Source organism: Channa argus, chromosome 13, assembly GCF_033026475.1.
Source record: "Channa argus isolate prfri chromosome 13, Channa argus male v1.0, whole genome shotgun sequence".
Lineage (NCBI taxonomy): Eukaryota > Metazoa > Chordata > Actinopteri > Anabantiformes > Channidae > Channa > Channa argus.
In genome coordinates, this window is record NC_090209.1 from 23,636,925 (window position 1) to 23,663,102 (window position 26,178).

The following is a 26,178-nucleotide window of genomic DNA, read 5'->3' on the forward strand; positions in this document are numbered from 1 at the left end:
TATACACCTGCCGCATGACTTTAGCATGTTCGAGTAATATGTTTGTGAGTATACATCAGTCATAAGGAAAATGTGAATCTCTTTATTTAATTGAACACTTTTGCATTTTTGTCCCATAGCTACATCACTGGATCCAAACCAATGTCTAAGACTTTTGTGACCAACTTTTATGTGCTGGTATTTATTTTAATAGCCAAATGAAAATTAATGTTAGTTCACTGTAATCTGTGGCTGGCTCTGTCTTTAACTTGTTTTGTTTTGTTTTTTTTATTAAAGGTAATTCAAAGGAAGCACCGTTATATTTCCTGCTTTACTCTGTATTTATGAAAGATGTGTGTTAATCCTTTATTCCTCTTGGTACAGCTTATTTTTTGTTGCTTTAGTTGAACTGACTGAGCCAATAGCAGGATGTTAGATCCAGAAAAAAATCAATCAAGAGAACCTGTATGCAGATCAAGTTAACTTAATGTTAGCCGGACGTTGTTAATCTCGGCAGGAAAAACTACCTTAAGATGAAGATGAGCAGGGTTAGGTCATAAGGTCAAGTCATTAGGGCCACGGTAGCACAGCTTCCTGAGTAAATTGGCTACTTCCAGAATTCTGCCGTAATGGTCAGATGTCCCTTTTTAAAAGATACATTACTAAAGCTTGTTTGATCATATGAGTTTTTGTTGTTGCCTGTGACTGTCTTACACGATCATTTAACCTCCAAGTGGACTCTTTGTTTTGTATAATGGACTTTATTAACTGCAGTCAGTAATACAGCTCCGTTTTAAAAAGAACAAGCAAGTCACTCTCACCAAAACTTCATGTTAAGTCAAAATAAAAAATTAAACCTGGCCATATACATTCAGCAAAGAATCACAACTTCACAACAACCAAATGTGAATAGTACCATAAATGTCCAGTGAAGGATTGGTCTACATACAGTACTTGAAGGCAGCTCCAGCAGCAGTAGAAATTGTAGAACGGCCAAACAATGAAGCACGGAGGGATGCGAGTCTCTGGGCCTGGTGAGGACGTTTTTTGGACTTGGTCCTTCCATTGAGCGTTGGATGTATCAGAAATATAAGCTGCTATTACTGTGTTCACAAGCGTAATTTATCTAATAAAATATTTCCTAATTGCAGGATGCCTCCGGATGGCGTATAAACAAATGCTAACCTAAATGGTGGTGGACTAGTTTTGTAAATGATCACACAGGTTGTACGTTTTCTCAGGGAATTTTTTTCCATGCAACTGAAGTTTGGCACAGAAGGAAGCAGAAAATTTGGTACAAAAGCAACAAGTACAAAAAGGAGTAATGCCCTGTCAAACTAGAAACAAGAGAAAATGGTATGAAAAGATGGTTCCACGCATCGAGCAGAAGCATCTTTTATGATTCACAAAGCGAAATGAACAACACTTTCATATGTACACACACCACAAGTCTCCAAAAAAAAAAAAAAAAAAAATTAAGGAATACAAGAGAATGAGAGCACTGTGAGAGAAAACCTGCACCCTGTCAATCATCAAAAAAAAATAAAAATAAATGTCATCATGCTGGTTTAAATATGTAAATTGGAATATTAGTAAGTGTGACATTTTATGGTCATTCTCTTTAGACTATGAGAATATGATGGGATGTAATGAAATTCAGTGAGGCTGCCCTTTGAATACACATTAGGATTTAGTTCATCTGAGAAACGTTAAGTCCTACTAAAAAAACAAAAAAAAAAAACCATCTGCATAGAAAAAAAGGAGAACACAACCTCGATCAGATCAACTCCCAACAATGTCCAAACCAATAACCAACCACTGGCCTTCGAAAAGTAGATAACTCAACATAAATTATCGAATGGACTGAGAGCTCAATGCAAAGCCCCATCTTTTTTTTTTTTTTTTTTTTTTTTAAAGTTTTTAACTCTGTGGAAATGGTCACAACACCGTCTTGGTCGCTAGCTATAGCTACAATGTAAAAAAAAAAAAAAAAAAAAGATGTAGTAAAAGAGAAAATACACTTCTCACATCACTGAAACCTTGAACTTGCAAAACCAAGCCTGAACCGACTCACTTCCGTTCAAAAATACAAAGTAGCTTCCACATGAGTTTTACAATTCCACAACTCGGGGCACAGCTGTAGTTAGTGAGTAGAAAAGAGCGAAGACGCTCCGTCTGTGTTGCTACAGGGTTTAAAACGCAGCTGCCGTCTCTGGTCTGCTACAGTAGACGCAACGATCCTCAGCATCACTGAAGTTGCCTTTCATAATCAGTGGATACTCGGGCAACTGGGGGATGTTGCTGCAGAGCAAATTGATAAACTGCGTGTGTTTGACGGACCAATTTCTGTGTCTTTGCACCTCAAGGTTTTACAGCAGGGTGGGATTTCTCTGTAATATTGTAGCTCTCCCTCCCTCACACCTCCACTGGACGAACTGAACTGACTCTTTACAGTGTCAGGAAACAAATCAAGTAAGGACCAGTGGGAGGCAGAGAAAGAAGGGAAGATAATGGATGATGGAGAGGATGAGGACAAGTGAGAGAGAGAGAGAGAGACCTAGGGGTCAGTAAGCTAGATGGCATGTTGTACTTCCTCGTACAGGTGATGGTGGGGTTGTAGCTGAGGCTTTAGCCCCTGATGGATTCTGGCGTTCAGCTGTGGGTTCTCACTCGGGACCTGGTTGCGGCTCCAAAACTCTCATTTCTCTCTGTAGAACAGCAGGTACATCTTCAGCGGCTCGGGCAGCGGCAGGCCCAGTATCCTCTCTCTCAGGACGTTCACGGCCGGCTGGGGTCGGAGCAGCTCCCCCGTCTCCTTCTCCTCGTCTTCTTCCTCTTGCTCCTCCTCTTCGTCCTCTTCCTCCACCATCTCCTCCTCTTCCACAACAACCCCTCCTCCGCCTCCCCCTCCCCCTCCCCCTCCTACTCTCCCCACCCTCCTGCTCCCTCTCATCTGCCGCCTCACCTCCCTCTCCCCTGCCTCCTCCTCGTCCTCCGCTCTCGCTCCCTGGTTGTTGTTGCTGTCCAGAGAAGCGGCGCCGATGCCGCTGCTGGCCACCACCTGACGAGTGGCCAAGACGAGGGCATTGCAGTGGCGCCGGTGGACGCGCCGGCGTTTGAAGCGATGGCCGTACTTGTGGAGCCCGGCCACCGCCAGACCTCTACCCACGCTGAAAGAGGACCCTCGGCCACGTGACTGATTGTCTCCTCCGTCCGTGGTCACTCTGAGCGTGTGGCGGATGCAAATGCGAGCCAGCTCCTGTAACGTCCGCACTTCATACTTTGCTGCACAATTGAAAACAACATAAACAGGGTGAGAAAGAATAGAGCAAGAAAAAAAAAAAAACAATGAGCATAGAAAGTAGTTATGTTTACACTTTGCTATTTTATTGTATTTTATTAGAACAAATGAAGCCTTTAAGTGACACTCACGCAGTGGGACAGTCTTGGGTTTGCCATTTGTGCTGTGTTTAGGTAGCACGAGGGGAGCAAAGGACACAGAGATGATCTTTTTGGTTTCCCAGCTGTTCAGACCCGTTCGGGCGATCTTGGTCAACTGCAGAAAACACAGTACGATGAAACCACGGGGGCTTTTTTGTTTGTTTGTTTGTTTGCGAGCTTCCTGTGTGTACTAGTAGTACTAGTAGTAGTAGTAGTCAGTTGAAATCTGTAACGTCCAGTTACGCGCTTCAATTCTTTGAATGTGTCAAACATTCCTGTTTAATAAATCCTGACAATGTGTTAGGAATTGCTGTGCACACAATACAGTGATGACCAGCGGAGCCAAGAAGCTACTGAAACCTTAACACCCTAAAAACAAAGATGAATGTGCTCACACCTCACTGGAATATCCTTTATGAGTGTACAGACACTTTGTAATTTATAACCCCGTAATGTAGTTTGAAGCTCCTATAAAAACATTTTAAATATACAGTGTTTGTCAGCAATAAGCTTCTATGAGGATATATTTATTATTATTATTATTACACTCACGTTTCTATACTTATGTTTGTGCCCACAGAAAAAAAGAACTTTGAGTTTATCGGTTTATTAAATATTGATATCCTTCTTTTAAATACTACGTATGAGGGGTTAAAGCGTTGGACCAACCTTTTCCTCCAGAGGCATCACTAGGATGCCCCCCACTTTGAGCAGGTTCCTCATGTAATCCTCATGCTCCTTCTGCACGCCGGCCCCACAGTAAACCCTGTCATACTGACGGCTCTCTGGAGGAATCTCCAGGCAGTTGCCCACAACAAAAGACGGCTCACAGAACTCGAACCTGAAACGAAATACAAGGGGCAATAGGACAATGCTGCACTCACTTACAGACACGCACAATAAAGTGTCACTGAAACATGTGGGGACCTACTTGTCAAAGCTGTCGCTGGTCTTGATGAAGAAGTCAAGCTTCTGGTAGGCGTACTCAATCACATCTGCGTGCAACTCTATGCCGTGATTCACTCCTAACGGTCCTGGAACAGTTTTGATGTAAGCACATTTACATAGATGCAGTAATGTGTTTTTAAAGCCATGGACATGTCAGGAACAACACAGAGTATCGTGCGTGATTATGCTCTTAGTGTTGCTTACAAAGTTAAGATAAGTAAATACTTGCTATTGGTGGCCAACAGGCTGTGACAACAGCATGTCAGAATACAAAGTCAAATATTTGAATACATTTCATGGCAGCAACACATCTCACAAAAGTTGGAACAGGGTGGTGTTTAGCATTATGTAGCATAATCTCGTCTTTCGACAACTGTCTCTAAACGTCTGGGAAGTGAGGAGGCCAGTTGCTGGAGTTGTAAGAGAGGAATTGTTGTCCCATTCTTGTCTGATGCAGGATTCTAGCTGCTCAACTTATTTTATCATGCGACAAATGTTTTCTATTGGTGAAAGGTCTGGACTGCTGGCAGGTCAGTTCAGCACCCAGACTCTTCTCCTGCAAAGCCATTCTGTTGTGGTGGATGTGGTTCATCATGGTCTTGCTGAAATAGGCAAGGTCTTCCCTGAAAGAGATGTTGTCTGGATGGGAGCATATGTTGCTCTAAAACCTCTATGTACTTTTCAGCATTGATGGCGTCTTTCCAGATGTGTGAGCTGTTCACACCATAGGCACTAATTCTCCTCCACACCATCAGAGATGCAGGATTTTAAACTGTCTGCTAATAACAAGTTGGACGGTCCCTCTCCTCTTTAGTCCACAGGACACGGCGTCCATGGTTTCCAGAAACAATTTCAAATCTGGATTCCTCTTCCCCAGAACAGTTTTGCATTTTGCCTCAGACCATTTTAAATGAGCTTTGGCACAGAGACAGCGACTTCTGGGAGAGTTTCTGAGCCCATGCAGTGATGTCTAGTAGAGAATCCCTCATATGTAGCAGGGCCAGAAGATCACGAGCATCCAGTTTAAACCTTCGGCCTTCTCCCTTGCGCACAGAGATTCCTCCTGATTCTCTGACTCTTTCGATGATACTATAAACTGTAGATAATGGGAGCTTCAAAGTCTGAGCAATTTTACTTTGAGAAATATTTTTCTGAAATTGTTCCGAAATGTTTAGACCCAGTTTGTCACGGATTGGTGAACCTCTGCCCATCTTTACATTCCAGAGGCTCTGCCTCTCTGAAATGCTCCCGTTTTTACCCAGTCCTGCCCCTGTTCAGAATTTTTCGAGATGCGTTGCTGCCATCAAATTCAAAACTAGCTAATGTTTTCAACATCTGTTACATTTTGTTCTATTGTGAATAAAATCTGGCTTATTGAGATTTGCAAATCATTGCATTCTGTTTTTATGTCCGTTTTACACATTGTCCCAGCTTCTTTGGGGTTGGGGTTGTACGTGTTCACTTGGCTGAGTTTTAATGAAGACGTGCTGAATTGCTGCAGTTAACCACATACCCAGTATGAGGCCAACCATGGTGCTGAGGTAACCAGTCCCACTGCCGAGGTTGAGGAAGGAGAGGCCAGGGTGGAGATCCAAAGCCTCCATCACCTCAGAGTAGATACACGGAGCAGACAGGTGGATGTTTCCATGCCGCCAAGCCAAGTCCTAAAAACAACAACATAAGCGTCTCTCACATCCAAAAACCCTTTAACCAGTGACGAATTACACAAAATATCCTCATGCATTTGGACCCTGTGTGCGTGGTTGCACAGACTGTCTCTTCGCTCACCTTGTAGGCGTTATCGCGGTATTCATCCAGGTAATAGTCAGCCCGGTCGATAGCTCGAAAAGCGCGCTCCACCAGGTCTGAGCGGATGTAGTAAGCCTCCTTCAGGTTGTCAATCAAGTCATCGTTGTCCTCGCCGGCACTCACTGCTCCACCCATTCTGACTGAAGATACAGCACATAACTTATTCATCCCAAATAACAATTTGACAGCCACTATGGGATCCAACAAGAGCAAAGACACACTAGGCATCTGTTCGCCGGTCCCAAAGATCAGAAACATATATTTCCTTCACTTTGAGCTATGTTTTTTAGGTTTTTACTGAATTTACTTGTGTTCATAATGAACTACAGGTAAAGGAAAAAGTTGCATCCACTTATTTGGAAACGGCAAAGAGTAAAAAAAAGATTTTTTTTTTTCTAATCGACATAACATTTAATGCACGGTCAGCTAGTACAAATGTCCCTTCATCAGATATTAATTAAAAATGATTTTTTTCATGATTTTATTAGGGCAGATGCAAACGTAACCCTAAAACTAATAATAAATTATTATGTATTATTTTACATAATAATAATAATAATAATGCACATTCAGCTGGTGCTAATGTTCTTTTATCATCAGCAGTAACACAAATGATAAAGAAGTGTATAAAAAAGCTTCAGTACAGTAATGAAAGTCATACGTGTGCAAAAGTTTGCCCCTTGATAAGTCAATGAAAAATGAACTTTCATTAATTTCTGATGAAGGAACAACTGTATAAGCTGAAGGCGCGATAAATATGCTGATTAAAAAAAAAATGTCATTGTTTTTCTCTATTCGCTTGAGGGGACGCAAACTTTCCCACTAATCTGTAGATGTGGAAAAAACACTGATAGATCTAGAATTGTAATGCGCATTTTGTGTCACTCATTAATCAAATGATTGAGAAATTCCCAACATTCAACATTACAAACATCTGATTGTTGCAGTGCTAAAATGTCCACACAACGGAAGCTGTGCACCGAACAAAGCTTAACACTTTTAGAGGCGTAAAATGAAGCTTCTGGCAGCCGAACAGAAGGTGTTAGTGCGGCCGTGGTTTCGGACGGTGCTAAAAACAACACCAAAGCACAGGGATCACAGGGATCACAGGGTGCACTCGCTGCCAAACGCTGGCCATAGTCATCAAGCTCTAAAAGAACAAGGGGCCATGTGCATTTGAATATTACTGAACCTCCTGAGGCCTTTGAAGCTGAAGAGGATGTTGTCAGGCAGCGAATCAACAGAGAGCAGTCGCAGCACATGCGGGTTTTTTTTTTTTTTTTTTTTTTTTTTATTAAGGGAAGCAAATCTAGAAGATGGTGCTGTGCTGTGCATGTGCACAAAGCTACTGTGTGCAAATACATTCAAAGCCATTTAGAGGAACCCGAGTCAAACTCCTTTTATGTGAAAACGAACTTTGGATATTCTTCAGATTTCGGCTAACTAACAAATGGCCACTAGAAGGCGCTGTAAGCGGTTCTGTGACAAACTCAGTGCTTTAGTAGGCTACTGGGGTACAACACACACACTTCCTGCAAAACACTTCGCAGCTCAATTGCTGATTCGGTTCGTTTCTTACGGTCTCCTGTCTGTCGTTCGCCTCCCTTAAAGCCAAGTTTAAACTCACATCACGATCCTGGACTCAGGACCGCGTTTGATTTCACCGCCTGTGTCCACAGGCTGCACGCCGTTGCGGCTGCTATTTGCGCCACTCAGGTGATCCAGTTTGTAACGAGCACAAAAAAAAAAAAAAAAAAAAAGACGAATGCACACCGTCCCTCATTTAACAAGCTCCTAGCTTGAACAACGAGGACCGAATAGCACGTCTTTACATGGCCGTCGTGCAGTGGCAAGGTCAGCGCAAACACGAATAACCGCATCTCGCTGGAAGAAGAGAAGAAAAATCGAGACGGGGACGACAACAGCTGCTGGTGCAGGAACAAACCACCATCCGTCACCCAGCCTCCACATTAACCCCCACACATGTGATCGTGTACCTCGGAGAAATACCCACTGATATTCTCTGTCTTAGCCGCGTTTCCTTGTGCTGAGCCTTTTGTTGTTGGAGGGATCCAGTCAGACACACAACTGCTGGATGTAAACATTCGGCCAGCTGACGCTCTGACGTCAGACGTCACGCACGCAAAATAACGAGCAGAGGAGGAAGAAGGCCTGCAAGAGTAAAAGTGCGGCTACAAACAACAGAAGTCTCGTATTTATTAATATTGAAACTTCAATATTCACTTCATAAAAACACCGTTTCATCTTAATGTAATTATCTCCGGTTTTTGTGTGTTTACGGAGTTATTTTGCCACGTGATTCTTCCAAAATAGTTTTTTAATTTTACACGTCTGTTTACTTTTAGGCTTAATCTTTGTTATTTGCTTAAGAATCTAACTGCAGCCAGCTTTAAAAACTTGCCCTGTACCCCACTTGTTAGTCACTTTGGATAAAAGCATCTGCTAAATGACTAAATAGAAATGTAAATGTATAGTTAAGGGCCTTTCCTAGGTCAGTACACGTTGTGACCTTTCACAGTAAAAGCATGTTGCATTGACTTGCAGGATGTCACCATTGTTCGTGCTGCATTAAGAACCATTTGAACAATGAATGTGCATTAAATGTTATGTTAATGAACATAATTTTTATTTAACTTTTTTTTAGCATTTTTCTTTTCATTTCTTTTACATTATGTCTTGTTTGTGATAATACAGATCTAAGTCCTGGGTGGTCAAAAAACGAGTTACACATTTAAAGGGTTGCAAGATTTTTAACAAGGTAGGCTACTGTGCATAATGTTAAAGCACTGTTTAGGCTTAGATTCTTATCCACCACACACTATCAGCAGGTCACCACATTGGAATGTGTTTGTTTTTACGCCGGATGGCCTTCCTGCTGGGCTCGATAGCGGCACCAAGGTGGCCCTTGGTGGCCCTTGGTGGCTGGTGGCATGCCACACCTGTTGAAATGGGATTTGAACCTGATTCCTTCAGCATCCCAACCCAGTGCTCTACCACTGATCCACCATGCCCTGATACAGGCACTTTGTATATCTTCTCTCGTGGAATTGTGAATCTTGACTGAAACTCAACTTTACCATTGCACAGTCAGTGCCAGCCAAGAAAACAGACTTGAAAGAGTGACAACATATCACAATAAAATCTGAGAATCAGGAAGTTACTAATGAAATGAAAGAGAAATCTCTCAGTTCTGTAAAATATTAGTGATTCTACACAACGTGTATGTTCACTAAACTGTCCACCAGATGTCAGTGCTGTTCACTAAAAATACTGCATCTTCATAGCACATTGAAGGCCCCCATTTTGTCCACCACTTGTATTGGCACTGTGTGATTTCTCACTGTGTCAATACACAAGGCCTGGTGTTACAGCAGTGTCAGATAATATAATTTAACTCACTTATACACACACACACACACAACTCTTGTGAGGACCTTCATTGAAATCATTTCTTTCCTAGTCTCTTTAACGTTATCACCGATAAAAGCCCAACCTGTAATGCAACCTTAACCTTACCTCAAAAAAACAAGTTATAACCTTCACACGCTCTTTCAAAGTGGCGACCAAAAACGTCCTCAATTTGCAATTATGTCCTCTCTCCCAGGTGTAAAATCCCACAGTCCCCACGAAGACCATGAGCACACATACAGATTCAACAGAGGCACTTCTTGTCTATGATTCTTTATTTGTGTTTTTCATAGAGAACATTGAAATGGTTCATACCCCCACGATAACTGACATCACTTCTCTGGTTTATAACACTGACACAGGAACAGGGGAACATGTACACAAGTACACAAACACACAGTCACAAATTCAGCCCATCTACAGTGTTTTACTTCTCAAACCGAAAAAAAAAAACAAAAACCCCAAAACAAAAACAAAAACATGAGACCCCGAGGACACACAGCCAAGGCCCGTCCCGCTTTACAAAATGGCACAGTAGCAAAGGAACGACCACATCTACAAAAGTAACAAAAATGACCATACAATCTATCGTTGTGGAAGTGCTTGTAATTTTGGAAGTTTGTACTTTCTTAAAAGGATATTAATATCAATGCCTAGAAAATCACCAGTAAAAATAGCTCATCTCTGTAAAAATGTGCTAGCAGGACCGACCTTGGCTGTGGATTTTTGTTTTTTCATCACAAACTTTTTTTTTTTTACCATTTTTACCCATTTTCAATACAACAATAACACTGTTTTCTTTTTAATACAAATATGTACAGAGACTTCCACTTGTTTCAAAATAATGCCCTGCACACTGATGCATTATCTAGGGATGATGATGAGGATGATGTTCTTCAGATTCCTTCACAGAAACTGTCCGTGCAGTTTGGTACCTGAATTGACAGAACGAGAACAGTTTCTTTAGTCTAACAAAAGCGTGTTGTTTTGTAGCTCTGTCACAAAATGGCCTCTACCTGCGTGTAAAAGGACACATTTCTTTTCTTCCCTATACATCGATGACCTCCCCTTGACCATCTTTTCTAAGAGCAATGGCTAAGAGATCTGGACCAAATATTTTCAGCAGTATTAGAATTAGGTTTGCCAAGTGTAAACACTCTGGATCTAATGAGTGGAGTAAGAAAGGCACACATGATAAGACCACACAGTTTGTAACTACAGCAGGGAGGAGGCAGAGGAGGGGGCAGGACTTTTGGTTTGGCTCAGCTTGATGAAAAGGGCCACTCATCTTGATATTTTGTTTCTGGTGAATCTTCTTCCAATAGGTGTGTGTGTGTGTTAAAGTGTGGCCACTCTGCTTGACACATGTGAAGCCAACATGAAGCCAGGATGCAAACGACTGCTTTACAAGAAACACATTTTCATTACAGGACCAGTTTGTTGTTGTTGTTTTTTTTTTCAATTTCCTTTGCTATATAAAACTATACGAATAATAAACCTCCTCACTCCATCACTCAGTACTTTTATGTAAATAAGAAAACATACAGTGCGTGGGCGCAGAACCAACTGTAGGCTGCATTTGCTTTCTCGGCTGACATTTTTTTGAAAACGCTACGCTTTCATGGCCTCAGTGTTATTCATTTACATACCTCAGTAGACAATTTCATCAAGCAGTTTAAAAGGGGTCATGCCATATCAAATAAGTTAGGAGAATATTCACAGGCTTAACACTCTCGGGTAGTATTCTCGTGCATTTCAAGGGAGGGAGAATATTCTACTTTGTTAACCAAATGCATCAAAACTATCGTTCCTGAGGTTACACAAGACATGAAGAATTGAGAGGGGGGAGGGGTAAAGGGTTTAAAAGTCATAAAAAGCTTTGACATTCGTTTGAGTGATCGACACATATTTATGCAACAAACGCCTCCTCCTTAAACAGGGGGGAGATTGTGTAGCCTGGCAAATCAATTTCCCACTCCCACACACTCATCTTATTTCACACACGGCCCTGATCCAGCCGCTGCTATCGCCTCTAGCCTCAGCCGACTGGTCGACCTATGGCATTGCTCTGTTCTGCCTCAGCAGCCCCCCCTCTCCCCCTCCCCCCGGTCACCTGAGAACCTTACTCTGCTTCCTGTCAATCTCTTTTGGTTTGGTTAGGACAAGACAGTACCATTTTTTTTCCTTTTAAATACATTTTGGAGCTTCCAAAGCCCTAAATCAAAGAGATGTCCCTGTCTCTGACACAACATACAGGTTGTTCTCTACATGAACAGCAACAAACACTGTTGACAGTGGTTTGTAATATGCCCCCCCCCCCCAGTGAAGGTGAACATTTGCTATTGCCTGTAATCTATTGGGGTCTCTCCCAAGCTGAGACTCAAATGCTGGCATTTCCAATGGTTAGAAAGTGCACAAAGGAGTTTCATTCTACATCGGCTAAAAGCACATTAACAACATGCCTTTGACATCAGAGTTACACAAGGGTAACATACTATACACCACAGTAGCTGCAACAGGTCACTCAAAGGCAGGTTACACTAAAGTCCCCTACTTGCTTGTTTCAACATTAGAAAGAATTGGCTCATAGCGAGCAGACCTTACTATTAACAATACGATAACTGCACAATGTTGCCAAACACTATGTGCAGAACATTATTCAGAGGCATCTTTTTTTTTTTTTCTTTCTTCCTTTTTTTTTTTTACTGTACATGAACTCACAACACTTAGGAACAAAGAGCCAACCATCTAGGTTTCAAATTGACAGTCATTTCTCAGATTCAGTAGTACAACATACAGTAGATGTTTTTGACAGTTCAGGATCAAGGACAGACAAATAAAGAAAATAAGGAAAAGCCATGAAAACACAAAGTATTGTAGTGTGTCACCAACAACGCCTACTTTGCCTTCAGCTTGGCTGAATGGTTTGTTTAAAGCCACAGTTGAACAGGTCTTAGTGATATTAAATACGGTGTAACACACCTCTCCATCTTTCCCAGACAGCTAGGGACCCTTTGATACAATAATACAAGAGAAGAAGAGCAGGTCAACAATTACACTGGAAAAATATATGTATGTTTATATTCATATATATATAGCATCTTTAAAATCTATTTATACAGAATGTATATATAGTGTACTTATGGCCATCTTGGCGGAGAAATAAAGGCATCTGAAACAATCACCACTCTCTTGATGCCGTGGTCTTCCCAGGACCAGACATTGTTACATTGCAGAAATGCGAAGAATCAGGACAGAAAGTGAGTTCTCTTGCTTTTTTTTTTTTTTTTCATTTTATTTTCAGTGGCACTTTGTGCATCAAAAAGTAAAATCTAGAGTAAGGCTACAAGGGTGTGTATGTTTATCTGATAAAAGTTTGTCAAAGTACTGTAGGCCATTGGAAACTATCCTCAAGGGCTGGATATGTCGCTGTGTGTGTGTGTGTATGTGTGTGTGTGTGTGTTTTAGACCCACACGTCCAGCCTGAAACACTGCTGGAATAGAGCTCTGTATTAGTACCATTACACTGAAAAAAACAAAAGTGATCAAAAAGCGTAACTCAAGCATCTCTGGTACATCGCAGAGGATTCGGGTGAGCCGTCGTTGGCCGCTACAACACGCTTAATAGAGGTAACATTTTTGAAATCTATATGTTTTATTGACTGCTCTTGGTTTTCTTTCACCTGACAAAAGCAAACACACAGAGTTTGGATAGCAACAGAACCGTGATTGCTGTCGTTGGGTGTTTTTTGTGTTTGTTTTTCGTCTTTACAATCAGCTGCTGGTCTAGGTGTCGGCCTAAGTAATCAAACAGTATTTGTATTGATTTTGTTTCTTTATTTAAATATTAGCAGTGGATGTTTTTTTTTTTTTAGGACTACTCAGACTCAACCGTCACATCACGCACATAAATAACAAAATAAATATACAGCCATATCAGTCAATTTCTTTCGTATTAAATAAATAATAAATACATACTTTCTTTTTTAATCAGCAGTGGGTTTCTAATGGTAGCGGTAACAGAAATAACAAACAAAAAGGGGGGAAAAGAACAAAAACAAAAACTTTTTGTAAAATTATCCCAAAATCATGTATCATTATAAAATATCTGCAATTAAAAAGTTTTTTCCTTTTAAGTACTCAAAACAAAATATGCCTCATCAGTTATCTATATAGATTCTTAAAATATTGACTAAGACATCTGCAAATTGCTTCAACCATAATAATCAGTAAAGTTGTATTTTTGTCTTTTACAAAAAATAATAAATAGATTGCTTCAAATAAATAAGCCTCAACAACATAAATGACAATAAGTTACAATTTAAAAGATAAAATGTTTAAATAATTCAAATATAGCAATAATCACTGGACCACAAAACTAATAATTTAAAAGAAGTGCAATTCCTATGTTGATAAATACTATTGATATGACTAACTGAAACTGAAATGTGTGCACACCCTTAGTGTCACCATTTTAGTAAAAATTCAAAACAAAAACAAAAGGTTTTTTAATCTGCTGCTTTTTAACACGTGATATCAGCCGTCTCCTGAAAATTAAACAACCTACACTTCTGCTGGATCTGTCTCGTGGCCTTGCTTGACCAGTTCCCCGCTATGCTGCCAACATTGCACCGTTGACGTCTTCGCCGCAGCGATATCCCAAAGCAAACGCAAATTCGGTTTAGTGCATGCTTCACCTTGCTGGGGTGTGTGTGTGTGTGTGTGTGTGTGGTCACGAATCAGACAGCGTCCCGTTAAGCAACAGAGAACGCACACGTTGTCCACGGTGAATGCTACAGGACAGCACTGAGAGCCTCCATCTGCGTCTCCCTCTTCGAGTCGACGTTTGCGCTCCAGCGCCTTTTGGTAGATGTGGCGTGCAGGTACTTTTTTAAGCCACGCAACAGTGACACCTTCTCCAAAAACAGTTAAGGACACAAAAGAGACAACAGGTAAACATACAGCATATTGAAGCCCCCAGATACAGTTTCTAGTAACATTATTCTTCTTCTTTTCCATCCATTCTGACTGCAGGATCCGTTTCCTTCTCCAAATCCCAGCAGCAGCATGGTGTGGATTTTGGTCCTCGTCAGTTTTCTTCAAACAGCGTGCTCCCTGGGTTGATCTTTTTTTTTTTTTTTTAAGTTGCCTTTAAATGACCTGAATTCCTTTTTGTGTTTTTGAATCATGTTTCCATATATTGTAAAGTTTTTGAACATCTCTCTCCATCGCTCCAGCTCCACCTCTGTCATGCTCGTGCGCTTCAGGACAGTTTCCACGTTTTGTGTGCGCCGGTCGAGCTTCACACTTTGATGCCCTTCACAGCTTTGTTAATGCTCTCCAGCAGAGCCTTATTCTCAGGGCTCTGGAAGCAGTCCTTGTTGGTGTACATGTCGGTCAGGGTGCTCACGTAGCTGTCGAAGTTCTGCTCGGTGATCGGCTCCTGCTGTGGTGTAAATAACAACCGATCTTAACGGGGAGTGAAACAAAACCTCTGTGCTCTTCACCTCAAAATAAATACTGAATCTCTCACAAACTGTCCAGCCCTGCGTGTGTGTATAGGGGCTAACTCACCATGTGCGGCAGGCGTATGTTAGCTAGGCTGCGGATCAGGGCGCGGCTCAGACCAGACAGCTCCATAAAAAGGGCCTCGTTCTGCTCCTCAATCATCTTGTTCTCATGCTCGATGCTCTTCAGGTTCTTCTCCATGGAGGAGATCTGCAACACACAGACACAGTATTTTAACAGTGGTGTCCCTTTAGGCACAAGGTATCCGCCACTGCAAATGTTTTCGAACTTAAGTCTGGGGATGACATATTTTTGAGACCCAAACCAATAATGAATAACGTACCCTAATTGTAAGTAACTACAACTGCTTAACATGTTCCTCAATCCTGCATAATACTTAATCGATATAGGCGGCTTGCGGCTTCTCCCTGCACCAAGGTCGCCCTTGGCGGCCGGGTGGGGCCAGACCCGGTGGGGTGGGATTCAATCCCGTGGCCATCTGTATCCCAACCCAATCCTCTACCCATTGAGCCACCAGGCCCTCTATGAAAATACTTTCATAGAAGCAAGCATGGTCTACTGAAAACAAAAGAAATATTTCAGAAAATAGAAAATATTGTTCCAATGGCTCAGAATCCCGAAAATCTCCCACTTGCACAGCTGACTTCAGCTACACTTGGCTTCAACATTTAGAGTAAGATTTATTAAAAATACCTCAAACAGTTACTCTGGATTAAAGAAACAGGTCATGCAATGGAGCGGCTGTCTGTGCAGAGGTGTTTTTGGACTACAACAAAGGTCTACGGCACAGACAAACAGGCTAATCCAGGTTGCAGACTGGCGGACATCACCCATGAGCAGAAGCAATTCTTTGTCTGTGTGAGGATAGTTAATCCAAGTTATTTTTTTAAAAAACCTACTGAGCCTATTTTAAAAAATTTTATTCTATATTTGTAAGCGTTTCAACCTCAATCCTCCGAGCAACACATTCCCAATTTGGTAAAACATCAGCATTTCTGTCCCTAAAAAAACACCATGTACACATGATTTATAGGTTCAAATACAATAATCGAGACACACACCTGAGTCTGCAGGTTGACCATGTCGGCCTCCATTTCGTTGTTGGATTCGTTGAGATCGTTAATTTCTCTGTTGAGCTGCTTAATTTCCTCATCACTGTCCAACACTAAAGAAGTCAAGTGCAATAGAAAACATTAGAATAAAAAAGAGCAGTGTCAGGTTTGAATATGTGTATCTGCCCTTTGCAATCGCGTGTACCGATTAACGCATACTAATATGAGTTGGGTGTATGAGTTTTGCAAACCCCCCCCCAAAATACACATCTCTACAAACGTATACAGTGATTTACAGAATTCCTATCTCACCATCACTGGCTCTGAACTTAGTGCCCAGGTATTCCTCTGTAGGGAACTTGGCCTTCTTCTTGGCGCTCAAGGCTCTGGGGCATCCTGAGAGGCTGGGGACACAAGTGATACACAAAGAGGATTCACTCTATTTCACATACTGTCAAACATTTTACACTGTGGCCTGAGCCATTGCACCTGACATCATATCTAAACTATATAAGACACTGTAAAATGCTTTTGATCATGTGTTAATACGATTATCTAGCGATGTCATCATATTAGACACATCCAGTTTCAAACTGAGTCCATTAAATTCAGGAAACAGGAAATGGAAATGTTGTCTAAAGAAATAGGTCAGCATGTTGGAATGTTCCATGCTCACACAGCTAGCAGGCCCTATTGAAAGTCCATGAACAAACGCTCACTAAATAACATGTATGACATTTGATTTTTTTAGTCCACAGACTCCAATGTAAACGTGGTAAATAGTGGTTTCACACAGCATGTGAGTTACACGTGGTATTATGGGAACTACAACCTGGATCAAAACATGGCAGCCAGTCATACTCGGTGAGTTGCTCAGAGACGTGTCTACAGCCAATTCTGTTAGTCTACCTGCCTACAGCTTTACCTGCGGTGTGTGAGGAAGCTTCCATTAGCATGTCCAGAGCCATCGCACCCTGGAGTGGGGCAGGTCGGGCCCTCTGTCTTGAAGGCCTTCCAGTTGAAGGGCGTGCCATTCAGGAGACCCTCTTTCTGTCTGCGGGCTGCCAGCGGACACCCGTAGGCGCTACGGTGCGTGGCGTACTTCCCACTGATGTGGCCCAGACTGTCGCAGCCCGGCACTGGACACCTGCAGGGAGCGCAGGAAAGGAGGGAAACAGGAAAAGACAAGATTTTTGCAGACGGAGAGGGAGAAGAAGTGTTGAAGGCAGGCAGCAAGGAAAGGGGGAAAAAACGAGTGAGAAGACGCGAGCGTTAGGCAAAACAGAAGTCAACATGTTTAACTGTAGAGAAAGTTGAGAATATTAAATAACTATTTAATAGAAAATACTTTCTTTACATTCTTTTATCTATTTATGCAATTTTACTGATAAATTAGCTAACAAGGTTTAGCACATGCTGTTAGAAACATATTCAGTTTTGTGTGCAGCAATCATGTTTTGCTCATGTACTGACAATCTATTCTACAGTAATCTACCATGAACTACATTCCGAATCAGTATCTGCAGTAAGCGAATCTTCCCATCAGTAAGGGCCTGATTGTTTGACTCAGTTATGGGGGCAGATCACTACCTGTGCATGTGAATGACTCAGTGACTTTCCTCTCTCTCTCTCTCGCTCTCTCTCTCTCTCTCTCTTTCCCTTCTTTTTTAATTGCATTTTACTTTTACCGTCAGTCTCGCTTAAAGCAGACATTATGGCTTTCTGAGCGGTACGAACTTTAAAAGCTCGGAGTCCTCCTGGTTGTCCTTGGTAGGAGTTTTAGTTCCACTTTTCTTGGCACGCGGGCACCCAGAGAGACTGAAAACAGAAAGTATGGCGTTGATAACATAGGGTTGAAAAAAAGGCTCTGGTGATTGCTTGATAAAGGGAGAGAACATTATCAGGAAGAATAGTTGTTTTTAACCAAATTACAAATCAACTTAGAAAAACGCCTACTATGGCCGAAAAGGAAAGGAAAATGAAAAGGTTTGGAAATGTGTGAGTATGTGGTCCCTGTCTGATGCTACCATGAACTGTCGCTAGGCCTCTCTGACTGACTGTGTGTGTGTGTGTGTGTGTGTGTGTGAGACAGTGTGTGTGTTTGTGTTTTTTAATTTGTTACCTTCGGTGGGAGGCATAGTTCCCTGTGATGTGACCCGAGCCGTCGCATCCTGGCGTGGGGCATCTGGGAAAGAGCACAGTAGAATTTAGCATTTAATACAAAGTTTGCAGCAAAAAACTGCAGGTGGAATTTTTAGGGTGTAAAAAAATGGATTTATGCAAATGAAAGAAATGGTCTCGTTAAATGCCCTCGTTTTTATTTACTTTTCTTTTTTTTACATCAAATCTCGCGTTTCCTCGTGGGCCTAGTGTCTAGTAAATGGCTATGAACACTACAGAATTCACAGTTTCATTTCACATTTGCATGAACTGACTAAGGTGAAAACAAGCATGTTCCGAGCCAGATGCAGAGGAAAATCACCGCGACAGATGCAGCAGTAGCAAAGGCAGCAGCGAGCCACAAAAAGATAATTTAACGTCAGCAGGATAAAGCATTGTGGCACTGGCCGGTGTCAGTAGCAGCGCATTATAGTGGCAGTGAAAAGGCAGTGAAGGTGTAGAGCAGACATACTTGAGTTCAGGTGTGTGGGCTGCCATGAGGGACCGAAGGCTCTTATCAGCGAGAGGACACCCAGACAGACTGAAGGGAAAAGAGACAGAGCGAAGGACAGGCAGAAGGAGAGAGGGGCGAAAAATAGAGGGCAGAGGAAAGCCAGTGTGTACGGATTGAAAGAAGGGAGGGGAGAAAGACATGAGTGAAGGGAAATCAAGAATGTGAGGCATACCAAGGGCATTTAAGAAGAGGAGGACAGACGGCAAGAAGTAAATTACTGATGCATATCAAAGTCAATGACCGTCTTTGCTTCCCAGGCTCACGCTACATTATTGCCTCTGGCATGTCAAGATCAAATAAAATATTTGAATTAGTCATGGTGCACCTGCTTTGGACTCAGGTGGAGAGCGGGCAGCGGCAGAGCCTCGACAGAGCTACTGTAACATTTCATATCAAGCTTCATGTATTCAGCACTATTGCACCGCATCATGCAAATCATGGATTCTACCTGCGATGGGACGCGTAGTTTCCAGTGATGTGGCCACTGCCATCACAGCCAGGTGTAGGGCACCTGGAGAGGGGAACGGAAGAAAGATGCACAGATGAGAAAGGAAAAGGGCCGAGAGACTGAATCCAAACATTTCTGATGTTCATTTTATGTCCCGGTTTATTGTCTTTTGTGGATAAACTGGCGATGAAATTCATGTTCCCCCGAGGACGAATCATTCTGACTTTAGTAATCAAAACTGCACCATGGTTCTGGAGGATATGTCTATATTGTGATGTATTATTACTGATGCCCTATTATTTCACTACGCACCATCGTCAGAGCCAACTAAGCCAAGAGGATCACTACAGAGCCTCCAGTGCGGCTGCGGACTCTCGTCTTGTTGGGTGCCGTTACTTACGAGAGCAGCTCTTTCTTGCTATCCTTGGGCTGGAACTTGACCTTGAAGCTTGGGGTCGTGACCTCTCCCGGGTACTTCCTCTCCTCCAGACAATCCTGCAGCATGTCACAGTCCTCGGGGTCGGACGAGACAAAAGACTGGCCGGTGTGTTCCATCTGAAAAATGCAGAACTGGGGTCCTTATGTTGTTTAGACCGTGCTAATGTGGCATCGCCCTAAAGTGATGGCTTTGTCGCGATAGTTTGATTATGTGTATACAAGCAAGGAAACTTTGAAAACCACCACGTGCACACAATTCTCTACTCCGTTCCCCCTTTTATTCTTTTGTAGACAAGTGATGTTTCCAAATGCAGAATGTCCTCATAAAAAATTTACATTCAAGGCCCTTTATATTTCTTTTGAAAAAGTTCAAAGGAGTACAAATTAGCATATGCCAAAGCCAGGATGGTGCAATGCACCTGACACACCACCTCTGTTGCACAGTGCAATGTTTTAACTGTATAGTAACTCTCACATTTTAGCGAGATAGATGAAAAAAAGAAAGAGGAAAAGGGGACAGGAAAGAAGGGTATTAGACGCAGACAAAGTGATGTAAACAAGAGTTTTTATTCAAAAGGCTTAGGGGCAACTTTGTGTGTCGCTATTTGTGCCGCAATACTCCCTCTGTGACTAGTATCACAGGAAATATTGTGTGTTCAGGGTTTGTGCTTCAGCTCAGAATAACTGTACTGACCTCATCCATTTCCTCCTCCCTTTGGCGACTGGGCTTGGTGTAATCCAGAGGTCCTTCCCAGTCCTCCTGCTTGTAGATTTGTAGGTTCGGTGATGTCATCCCGCTGTTCCCGCCGTGATGGAGCGAGGAAGAGGAGGAGGAGGAAGGGTCTGGGGACCGGACCCCGGGGCTGGTGCCAGACAGGCTGCCCTCTCTTTTAATGGGCTTCTTCATGCTCAGGTCCAGGGTGCCATTCTCATCCACCTCGATGTCCATTTCCTGGAGAGAATGAACTGAGGCTGCATCACAACATCATCAGCTGTTCATACACTCACCTTGGACTTTGACTTGAACTCCATAGTTCAAAAGTGTTCAATATGAAAGAATATCATTACACAGTATGGAATAAATATTGAACAAATCTGTTACTAAATAATGTTTGAAAACTACAACCTTAAGCCGATTCAGCTGCTCTCTTCCTTCTCTGAAGATTGTCAGATTGATTTTGACTCTGAATCCACCAGCCTGCTCGCTAGTGTTACCACTGTACTGCTATCTTAATGCTTCTCACCCAATCAGTTCATGTGTGTTAGTCATTGTCGAGCCTGCTTAGAGAGGTGATATATGAATACGTGGTTTGGGAACGGCGATCGGTCAATCATGCTTTTATGAAAACCCAAGCTACTGCGCTGCCTTGAGGTTGTTCGCCTCCGCCAAATCAGTCAAGTTGCAGTTTACATGCATGTCTGTTCAGACTGATAATCAGTTCATCCGTGAGCCCATGCGGACGTTTGTGCCAGACATATTGAAATTCCCTCCAGGGCCCTCTCAGTTCCTGAGATATTGCGGGAAACGGACAGACGTGAGGTTACAGTGACCTTGACCTTTGACCACCAAAATCAAATCAGTTCCTTCTCGAGTCCAGTTACCAATTTTAAAGAAATGTCTTCGAGATGTTCCTCGAGATATTGTGTTTGTGAGAATAGGCCCAATAAAAAAAGAGCAAAATTGCTTTTTCTAAGTTTTTATTAGTTGAGTTTGAATAAGCTTTCTCTTTCAGCATTAATAAGATTAGGTTATTAAATTTCAAACTGAACACTGTGGGACATGAAATTAATACATAAACACAGTTAAGTAATACATCTAAGTCGGTATTCGTGCATTTAAATTCCTACTGCAGTCTCCTCTGGAGCACTTCAGTGCCTATGAGAAAAAATGTCATTGTTTAACACTGTATGTCACCACTGTATGATGATGATTGTTATTAATGTAATTACCCTCTTGTGCCGATTGCATTGCTGCACTTCACATGTATTAACACACTTATATTTTTAATCACACTTAGAGATAGATTTAAATTCAGATGAATCCAAATGTTCATGTGCTGAAATTATTGATTTCTTCTATTTTCCACCCATCCACTTTCCCCTGCTCGTAAAATTGGCCTCGAGCTCGTGCGTAACCAGTATTTCCACAGTCATGGAGCAGTGTATGGCACTGCATGTTTGAGTTCAGAAGACTACGTTTGTCGCTTGAGCATGTTAGTAATCGTATCGAACATACTCCGTTAACACTTAGCCGGCAGCACCAATGCCGTGGCTCATCTCTCTCCGTTCTCTGTTATAGTGCTGGCAGGCGAACAGAAACAAGAGGGGTGAGGGGAGCCATGTTTACAGCATTCATCTAACATGGCCCTCATATGGGCTGGTCAGGGGCCAGAAAAATCAAAGGGTTAGGAGACGAGGAACGAAAACGGGAACAGTTCCCAGAAATGTCCCTGGTTGATGAGCTCAGAGCTCCAATGTTTTAATATTGGATTTCAACTGGCTCTGATTCTGACTCCAGATCAGTCCCCAGCTGATCTGCGCTGTAATACTGCACAGCTAAAGGCTTACTTTTGGATCTGGGCCTCGCTGAACAACACCTTACTCTTCTGCGCTGCCTAAGACATTAATCTTCACTTTTTATCTTCCTAAAACCCTGTCAGGAAATCGAAAAATGATGAAGCAGTCACTTTCTCTCCTCTGTGAGGCAAAAAGGCTTTTAAAAATCACAATATGGGGGAAAGTGGTGCTCCAATTACACCTCCTGTGCACCGAGAGGGGAACGAGGGAGTAAGTGAGAGATGGATGGCATGGCCAGAGAATGGCAGAGAGACACAGTCTGACTTGCATAGGGAGGAAGAGAGGGATAAAGCAGAGTAAAAAGAGATGTGAAAAGAAGATGAAAGAAAGAGTGGCAAGGGTGGAGGAAGAGAGCGGGAGATCCGTCCGGCAGATAATGAAAAAAGGCTACCTGGTGGAAAAGTAATCCAGGGAACTGGCAGTCAGCCAAATTCAATAACAACATGAAAAGTGTGTGGGATGGATGGAAGGATGAAAGAGGACGGGCGAGGTGATGCAACTGCATCTCAACACTCTCCTGTTGCTGTAAGCCAATGCCTCCTGATGATATATTCATGCAGAGTTGATGGGGAGAGAGAAAAAAAAATGAGCAAAGAGAGGAGAGGAGAGGCACACCCATCGCTTTCCCCCCTCATCTCGCCAGCTGCGGCCTGCAATGTTTCAATCTGCACTACAATCAGCTAATAATCTCTTTTCTCCACGAAGAGAAGAACACTTCTCAACCGCATATGAATTATTACATTTACATCTGTAGTTTTGATAGGTGGTGAAGGATTTGCTTTGCAGTGTTCTTTGATTACAGTACTTTACAAATGCTCATTATTATGACAGCGTATGAACACACGTGTGGGCCTGTTTACCTTGTTTTGGGGTTTGGTGCTGAGGTTCTCGGGCTTCTCCCAGCAGCGCGTGGACAGGTTAAGGATGGCGGTGGCGGCCATGTGAGCGGCCTCGGCGTCGTGGGAGTAGTCGTAGGCCAATGCGGAGCTCTTTCCGTAGCCGTGGTTGGGCAATAGTGGCTTAGGGAATGAGGGCTTAGCTGCAGGAGGAAAGACATTTAGTGAAATTGTATACATCGGATGATCATCAAAGTAGGAGAGTGAAACTAAATCTATAATTTGTGTGTAATATCTTTCTGTAATAGTGCTAGTTATAGCTGGTTACATAGACTTATGTGCTTAGTAGAGGCCACTTATGATTTCCATTGTGCCAAATGGCGATAAAGCGTAACTTATTATATATCATGTCAAGCACGTTCAAGGAATTAAACGCCAATAATAAAAAAAGTTAAAACACAGACGCAAAGCTGTCATGGGAGGAAATGTGGGCATAGCTGGAAGACTGAAGACAAGACAGGAGTGGGAACCCGAACGCGTACTTTTGAAGGCTTTGGGTGAGGTTTCGCTGGTGGGCATCTTTGGAGCAAGCATGTGCTTCCCGAACACTTGAGCGTCGAAGCTTGCATAATCAAAGGACACCTTGGAGTATTTCTCCAGCTCCTTCGCCAGGTTGGCGCGAGGTGTGGCGGGTGCCATGTTGGGCCTGTAGCTGCCGTACTGCGGCACCTCGAGCTGCTTCACGTAGCACATGGGCCTGTGGGAAGAACGCACGAAACGGAATAATAAAGGAGGATGCAACAAAGAGTCGCACAATCCAAAGTAAAGCAAAGAAAAAAAAAAACAAATAGAGAGAGGAGAAAGGGAATAAGAGAATGAGAGAGGGAAGTAGAGTGACATGGAGAGAGTAAAGATAGGGGCAATGGTGTACTTAGCAGGAGTGCAGCAGGATTAAAAGCTCTCTTATCAGCAGAGGGCACATTTGCATGTTGTACAGCATAGAATTTATGAGCTTTAAGCCCTCTCGTTTTCCTGGAGAGCCTGGGCTTTTGTCAGACCTGTTGGCGTAAATCCACTGATAGACCAGGGAGAGGCAGGAGGGTGGGGGAAGTGGAAAAGAGGGAAGGAGGAAGGGGGAGGGAAGGCAGGGTGGGAGTGGAGTCACCTTCCTCCTCCTATTTTTTATTTTATATTTTTTTTTCTGTGGCCTTTTTGCCTCCTCTGCATACTGTACCACTGAAGCCCAGATCACAGTCTGGTCTCCAACCACACACTCATTAATAAGCTACATGACCTGGCCTGTAGTCACGCAGCTTTGGGGTGGTCTTCACACACTGGCAAACCAATAGCACATGCTCACACCAGAGCCAGTCTAAAGGACGATTGTAATGGCTGTTGAAAATGTTCTATTATTTTTTTTTATTAATTCAACCTGGATTCCATTCGAGCACGCATTGCAAGGAACAAGGAATTCTTCTGGCCTATCCATAACAGAGACGCCTTTTAATAAGGATCTGAGAAGGCAAAACAAAGAAAGCCTTATTATGTTTTAATCCTCTGCTTTGTCCAACCACTGATGAGATTCTCCTCAAGGAAAGCAATTATTTTTCCTATCCCCCGCAATGCCCCTATAACTTGCATAATTAGCTTATCAGCTGCATTATTAATTAAAATACCAACGTGCAAGAGCGTGGACTTAGCATAATACCACTGTCTAGTTTGTGGTAATTATCATTCTTTCGGCTGTGATCGTGGAGCCCGGCTGGATGGTGAGATGAATGATGATAAAGAGAGCTCGGCGTTTGAGGTGACAGTAGTGATTAGGCTGTCAGATTGGATGCTTTATACTGATCCTTTCACAGACCTGTAACGCCTCTCCCACAAGGGGCAAAAGAAGCAAGGTCAGGACTCCGGCGTAGCGAAGTAGCTAATCTTGAAAAAAGGGGTTTGGACTGGAGGAGACAGCTTTTACAGTATGTAGGTGAAAGGTTCACTGTGCCCGACCTGTTTCTTATGGCCCTTATCAGAACCCAACAAAGGGCTTAAAGGGATTTTGACATGTCAATCAGTTGGTTAAAAATTTGTTACATAAGAAAATAAACTGTATTTGTCCAGTTGGAGCTTTTAAGACACATAAAAATGCTATTTTAAGAGAGCAAAGCAGACATTCACATACAAGAGACGTGTAAGTAAAAGTTTAAACTAATAAAGTTTGGTTTCTTCTTCGTTACTGTTAAAAAAAAAAACGTTTTTATCTACTGATGAGGTTAAAGAGCAAGTGTAGGCCTCACATTTCTTTTCACCCTCTATCTCAACTATCTAATTGAAAGTTTTATTCATTAGTTTTGACTTGTTGACTTTTCCGACAACCTTTAATTGACTTTTTATGGAGCTGGAAAATTGCACAAAGACCAATTTGAAATGGATGAACCGTCTTGGGCCTGGATTCCTTTATTTTTGATCACCCACCTTAACACTCTGTCGTTGGGACTCCCTTTGAGGTGTTCGCTGCCTGGCTGAGACAGATGCTGTTTATCGTGGCTCTTGGACAGCTTCTCTGCAGCGGCAATGGGGCATCCAGAAAGACTGGAGGCAGGGCGGAAAAAAAGATGAATATTAAACACAGTGCATGTCGCTGACCATGTGAATCTGCATCACACTGATGTGGGCTGACGCGTCTGCTGTGCTGCATAGGTATGAGACTGCAAATGCACAGAGAGAAATCTACTCCATGTGCACGACCCTGCATCATCTGCAGAAATATATACACACTCTCAAATATATGATATATGTATGAATACCTGCGGTGTGTGTTACGGTTGCTGTTAACATGGCCCTGACCGGTGCAGCCAGGAGTTGGACACTTTAGCACATTCTCATGCATGGCCAGAACTGCAAAACAAAACACGCACAGTTAAGAGTAAATCTAATTCTTCAGGTCCCTCCAAGATGCTAGTTTCTATTTCTGAACAAAGACTTGCTAATGAATGGTTATTACCGCTGCACACTGAATGAAAG

At 42.5% G+C, this 26,178-nt stretch overlaps 2 protein-coding genes across 14 annotated transcripts in view; both read right to left on the minus strand.

Annotated features, from left to right (window-relative positions):
- Nucleotides 1-720: 720 nt before the first annotated feature.
- LOC137139015 (protein-L-isoaspartate O-methyltransferase domain-containing protein 2) lies at nucleotides 721-8,626 on the minus strand. Of its 2 annotated transcripts, none has more exons than XM_067525661.1 (7): nucleotides 8,175-8,626; nucleotides 6,157-6,317; nucleotides 5,882-6,032; nucleotides 4,352-4,454; nucleotides 4,090-4,261; nucleotides 3,412-3,535; nucleotides 721-3,264 (listed from the first exon to the last, which is right to left on the minus strand). In XM_067525661.1, the coding sequence occupies exons 2-7, from the start codon at nucleotides 6,310-6,312 to the stop codon at nucleotides 2,678-2,680; spliced, it is 1,293 nt and encodes a 430-aa protein (XP_067381762.1). In that variant the 5' UTR covers nucleotides 6,313-6,317; nucleotides 8,175-8,626; the 3' UTR covers nucleotides 721-2,677. The 2 variants fall into 2 exon arrangements, with proteins under 2 accessions (XP_067381762.1, XP_067381761.1); XM_067525660.1 differs by having other exon boundaries at nucleotides 8,192-8,625.
- Nucleotides 8,627-10,293: 1,667 nt separating this feature from the next.
- myt1b (myelin transcription factor 1b) overlaps nucleotides 10,294-26,178 on the minus strand; it is a 94,871-nt gene continuing 78,986 nt past the window's right edge. For 6 of the 12 annotated variants that reach the window (XM_067525640.1, XM_067525634.1, XM_067525645.1 and 3 more), the window contains 15 exons: nucleotides 25,962-26,052; nucleotides 25,630-25,746; nucleotides 23,703-23,917; nucleotides 23,185-23,363; nucleotides 20,442-20,699; nucleotides 19,710-19,864; nucleotides 19,310-19,372; nucleotides 18,820-18,888; nucleotides 18,310-18,372; nucleotides 17,925-18,005; nucleotides 17,113-17,334; nucleotides 16,500-16,591; nucleotides 16,197-16,300; nucleotides 15,181-15,324; nucleotides 10,319-15,052 (listed from right to left, as the gene is read on the minus strand). In XM_067525640.1, coding sequence (XP_067381741.1) covers nucleotides 14,909-15,052; nucleotides 15,181-15,324; nucleotides 16,197-16,300; nucleotides 16,500-16,591; nucleotides 17,113-17,334; nucleotides 17,925-18,005; nucleotides 18,310-18,372; nucleotides 18,820-18,888; nucleotides 19,310-19,372; nucleotides 19,710-19,864; nucleotides 20,442-20,699; nucleotides 23,185-23,363; nucleotides 23,703-23,917; nucleotides 25,630-25,746; nucleotides 25,962-26,052 — 1,997 coding nt within the window. In that variant the 3' untranslated portion in view covers nucleotides 10,319-14,908. Of the gene's footprint in view, nucleotides 15,076-15,180; nucleotides 15,325-16,196; nucleotides 16,301-16,499; nucleotides 16,592-17,112; nucleotides 17,335-17,924; nucleotides 18,006-18,309; nucleotides 18,373-18,819; nucleotides 18,889-19,309; nucleotides 19,373-19,709; nucleotides 19,865-20,441; nucleotides 20,700-23,184; nucleotides 23,364-23,702; nucleotides 23,918-25,629; nucleotides 25,747-25,961; nucleotides 26,053-26,178 lie in introns of all 12 variants that reach the window. The other 6 variants (XM_067525641.1, XM_067525633.1, XM_067525637.1 and 3 more) reach the window with 6 other exon arrangements.

Bases quoted from the DNA above. Each gene is read 5' to 3' on its own strand.
- LOC137139015 (XM_067525660.1), bottom strand. From the start codon at position 8,282: ATGTTTACATCCAGCAGTTGTGTGTCTGACTGGATCCCTCCAACAACA. The intron at 4,455-5,881 runs GTATGTGGTTAA...AAACTGTTCCAG, and splicing joins CATGGTTGGCCTCATACTGG to GACCGTTAGGAGTGAATCAC. The intron at 4,262-4,351 runs GTAGGTCCCCAC...ATTTCGTTTCAG, and splicing joins ACCAGCGACAGCTTTGACAA to GTTCGAGTTCTGTGAGCCGT.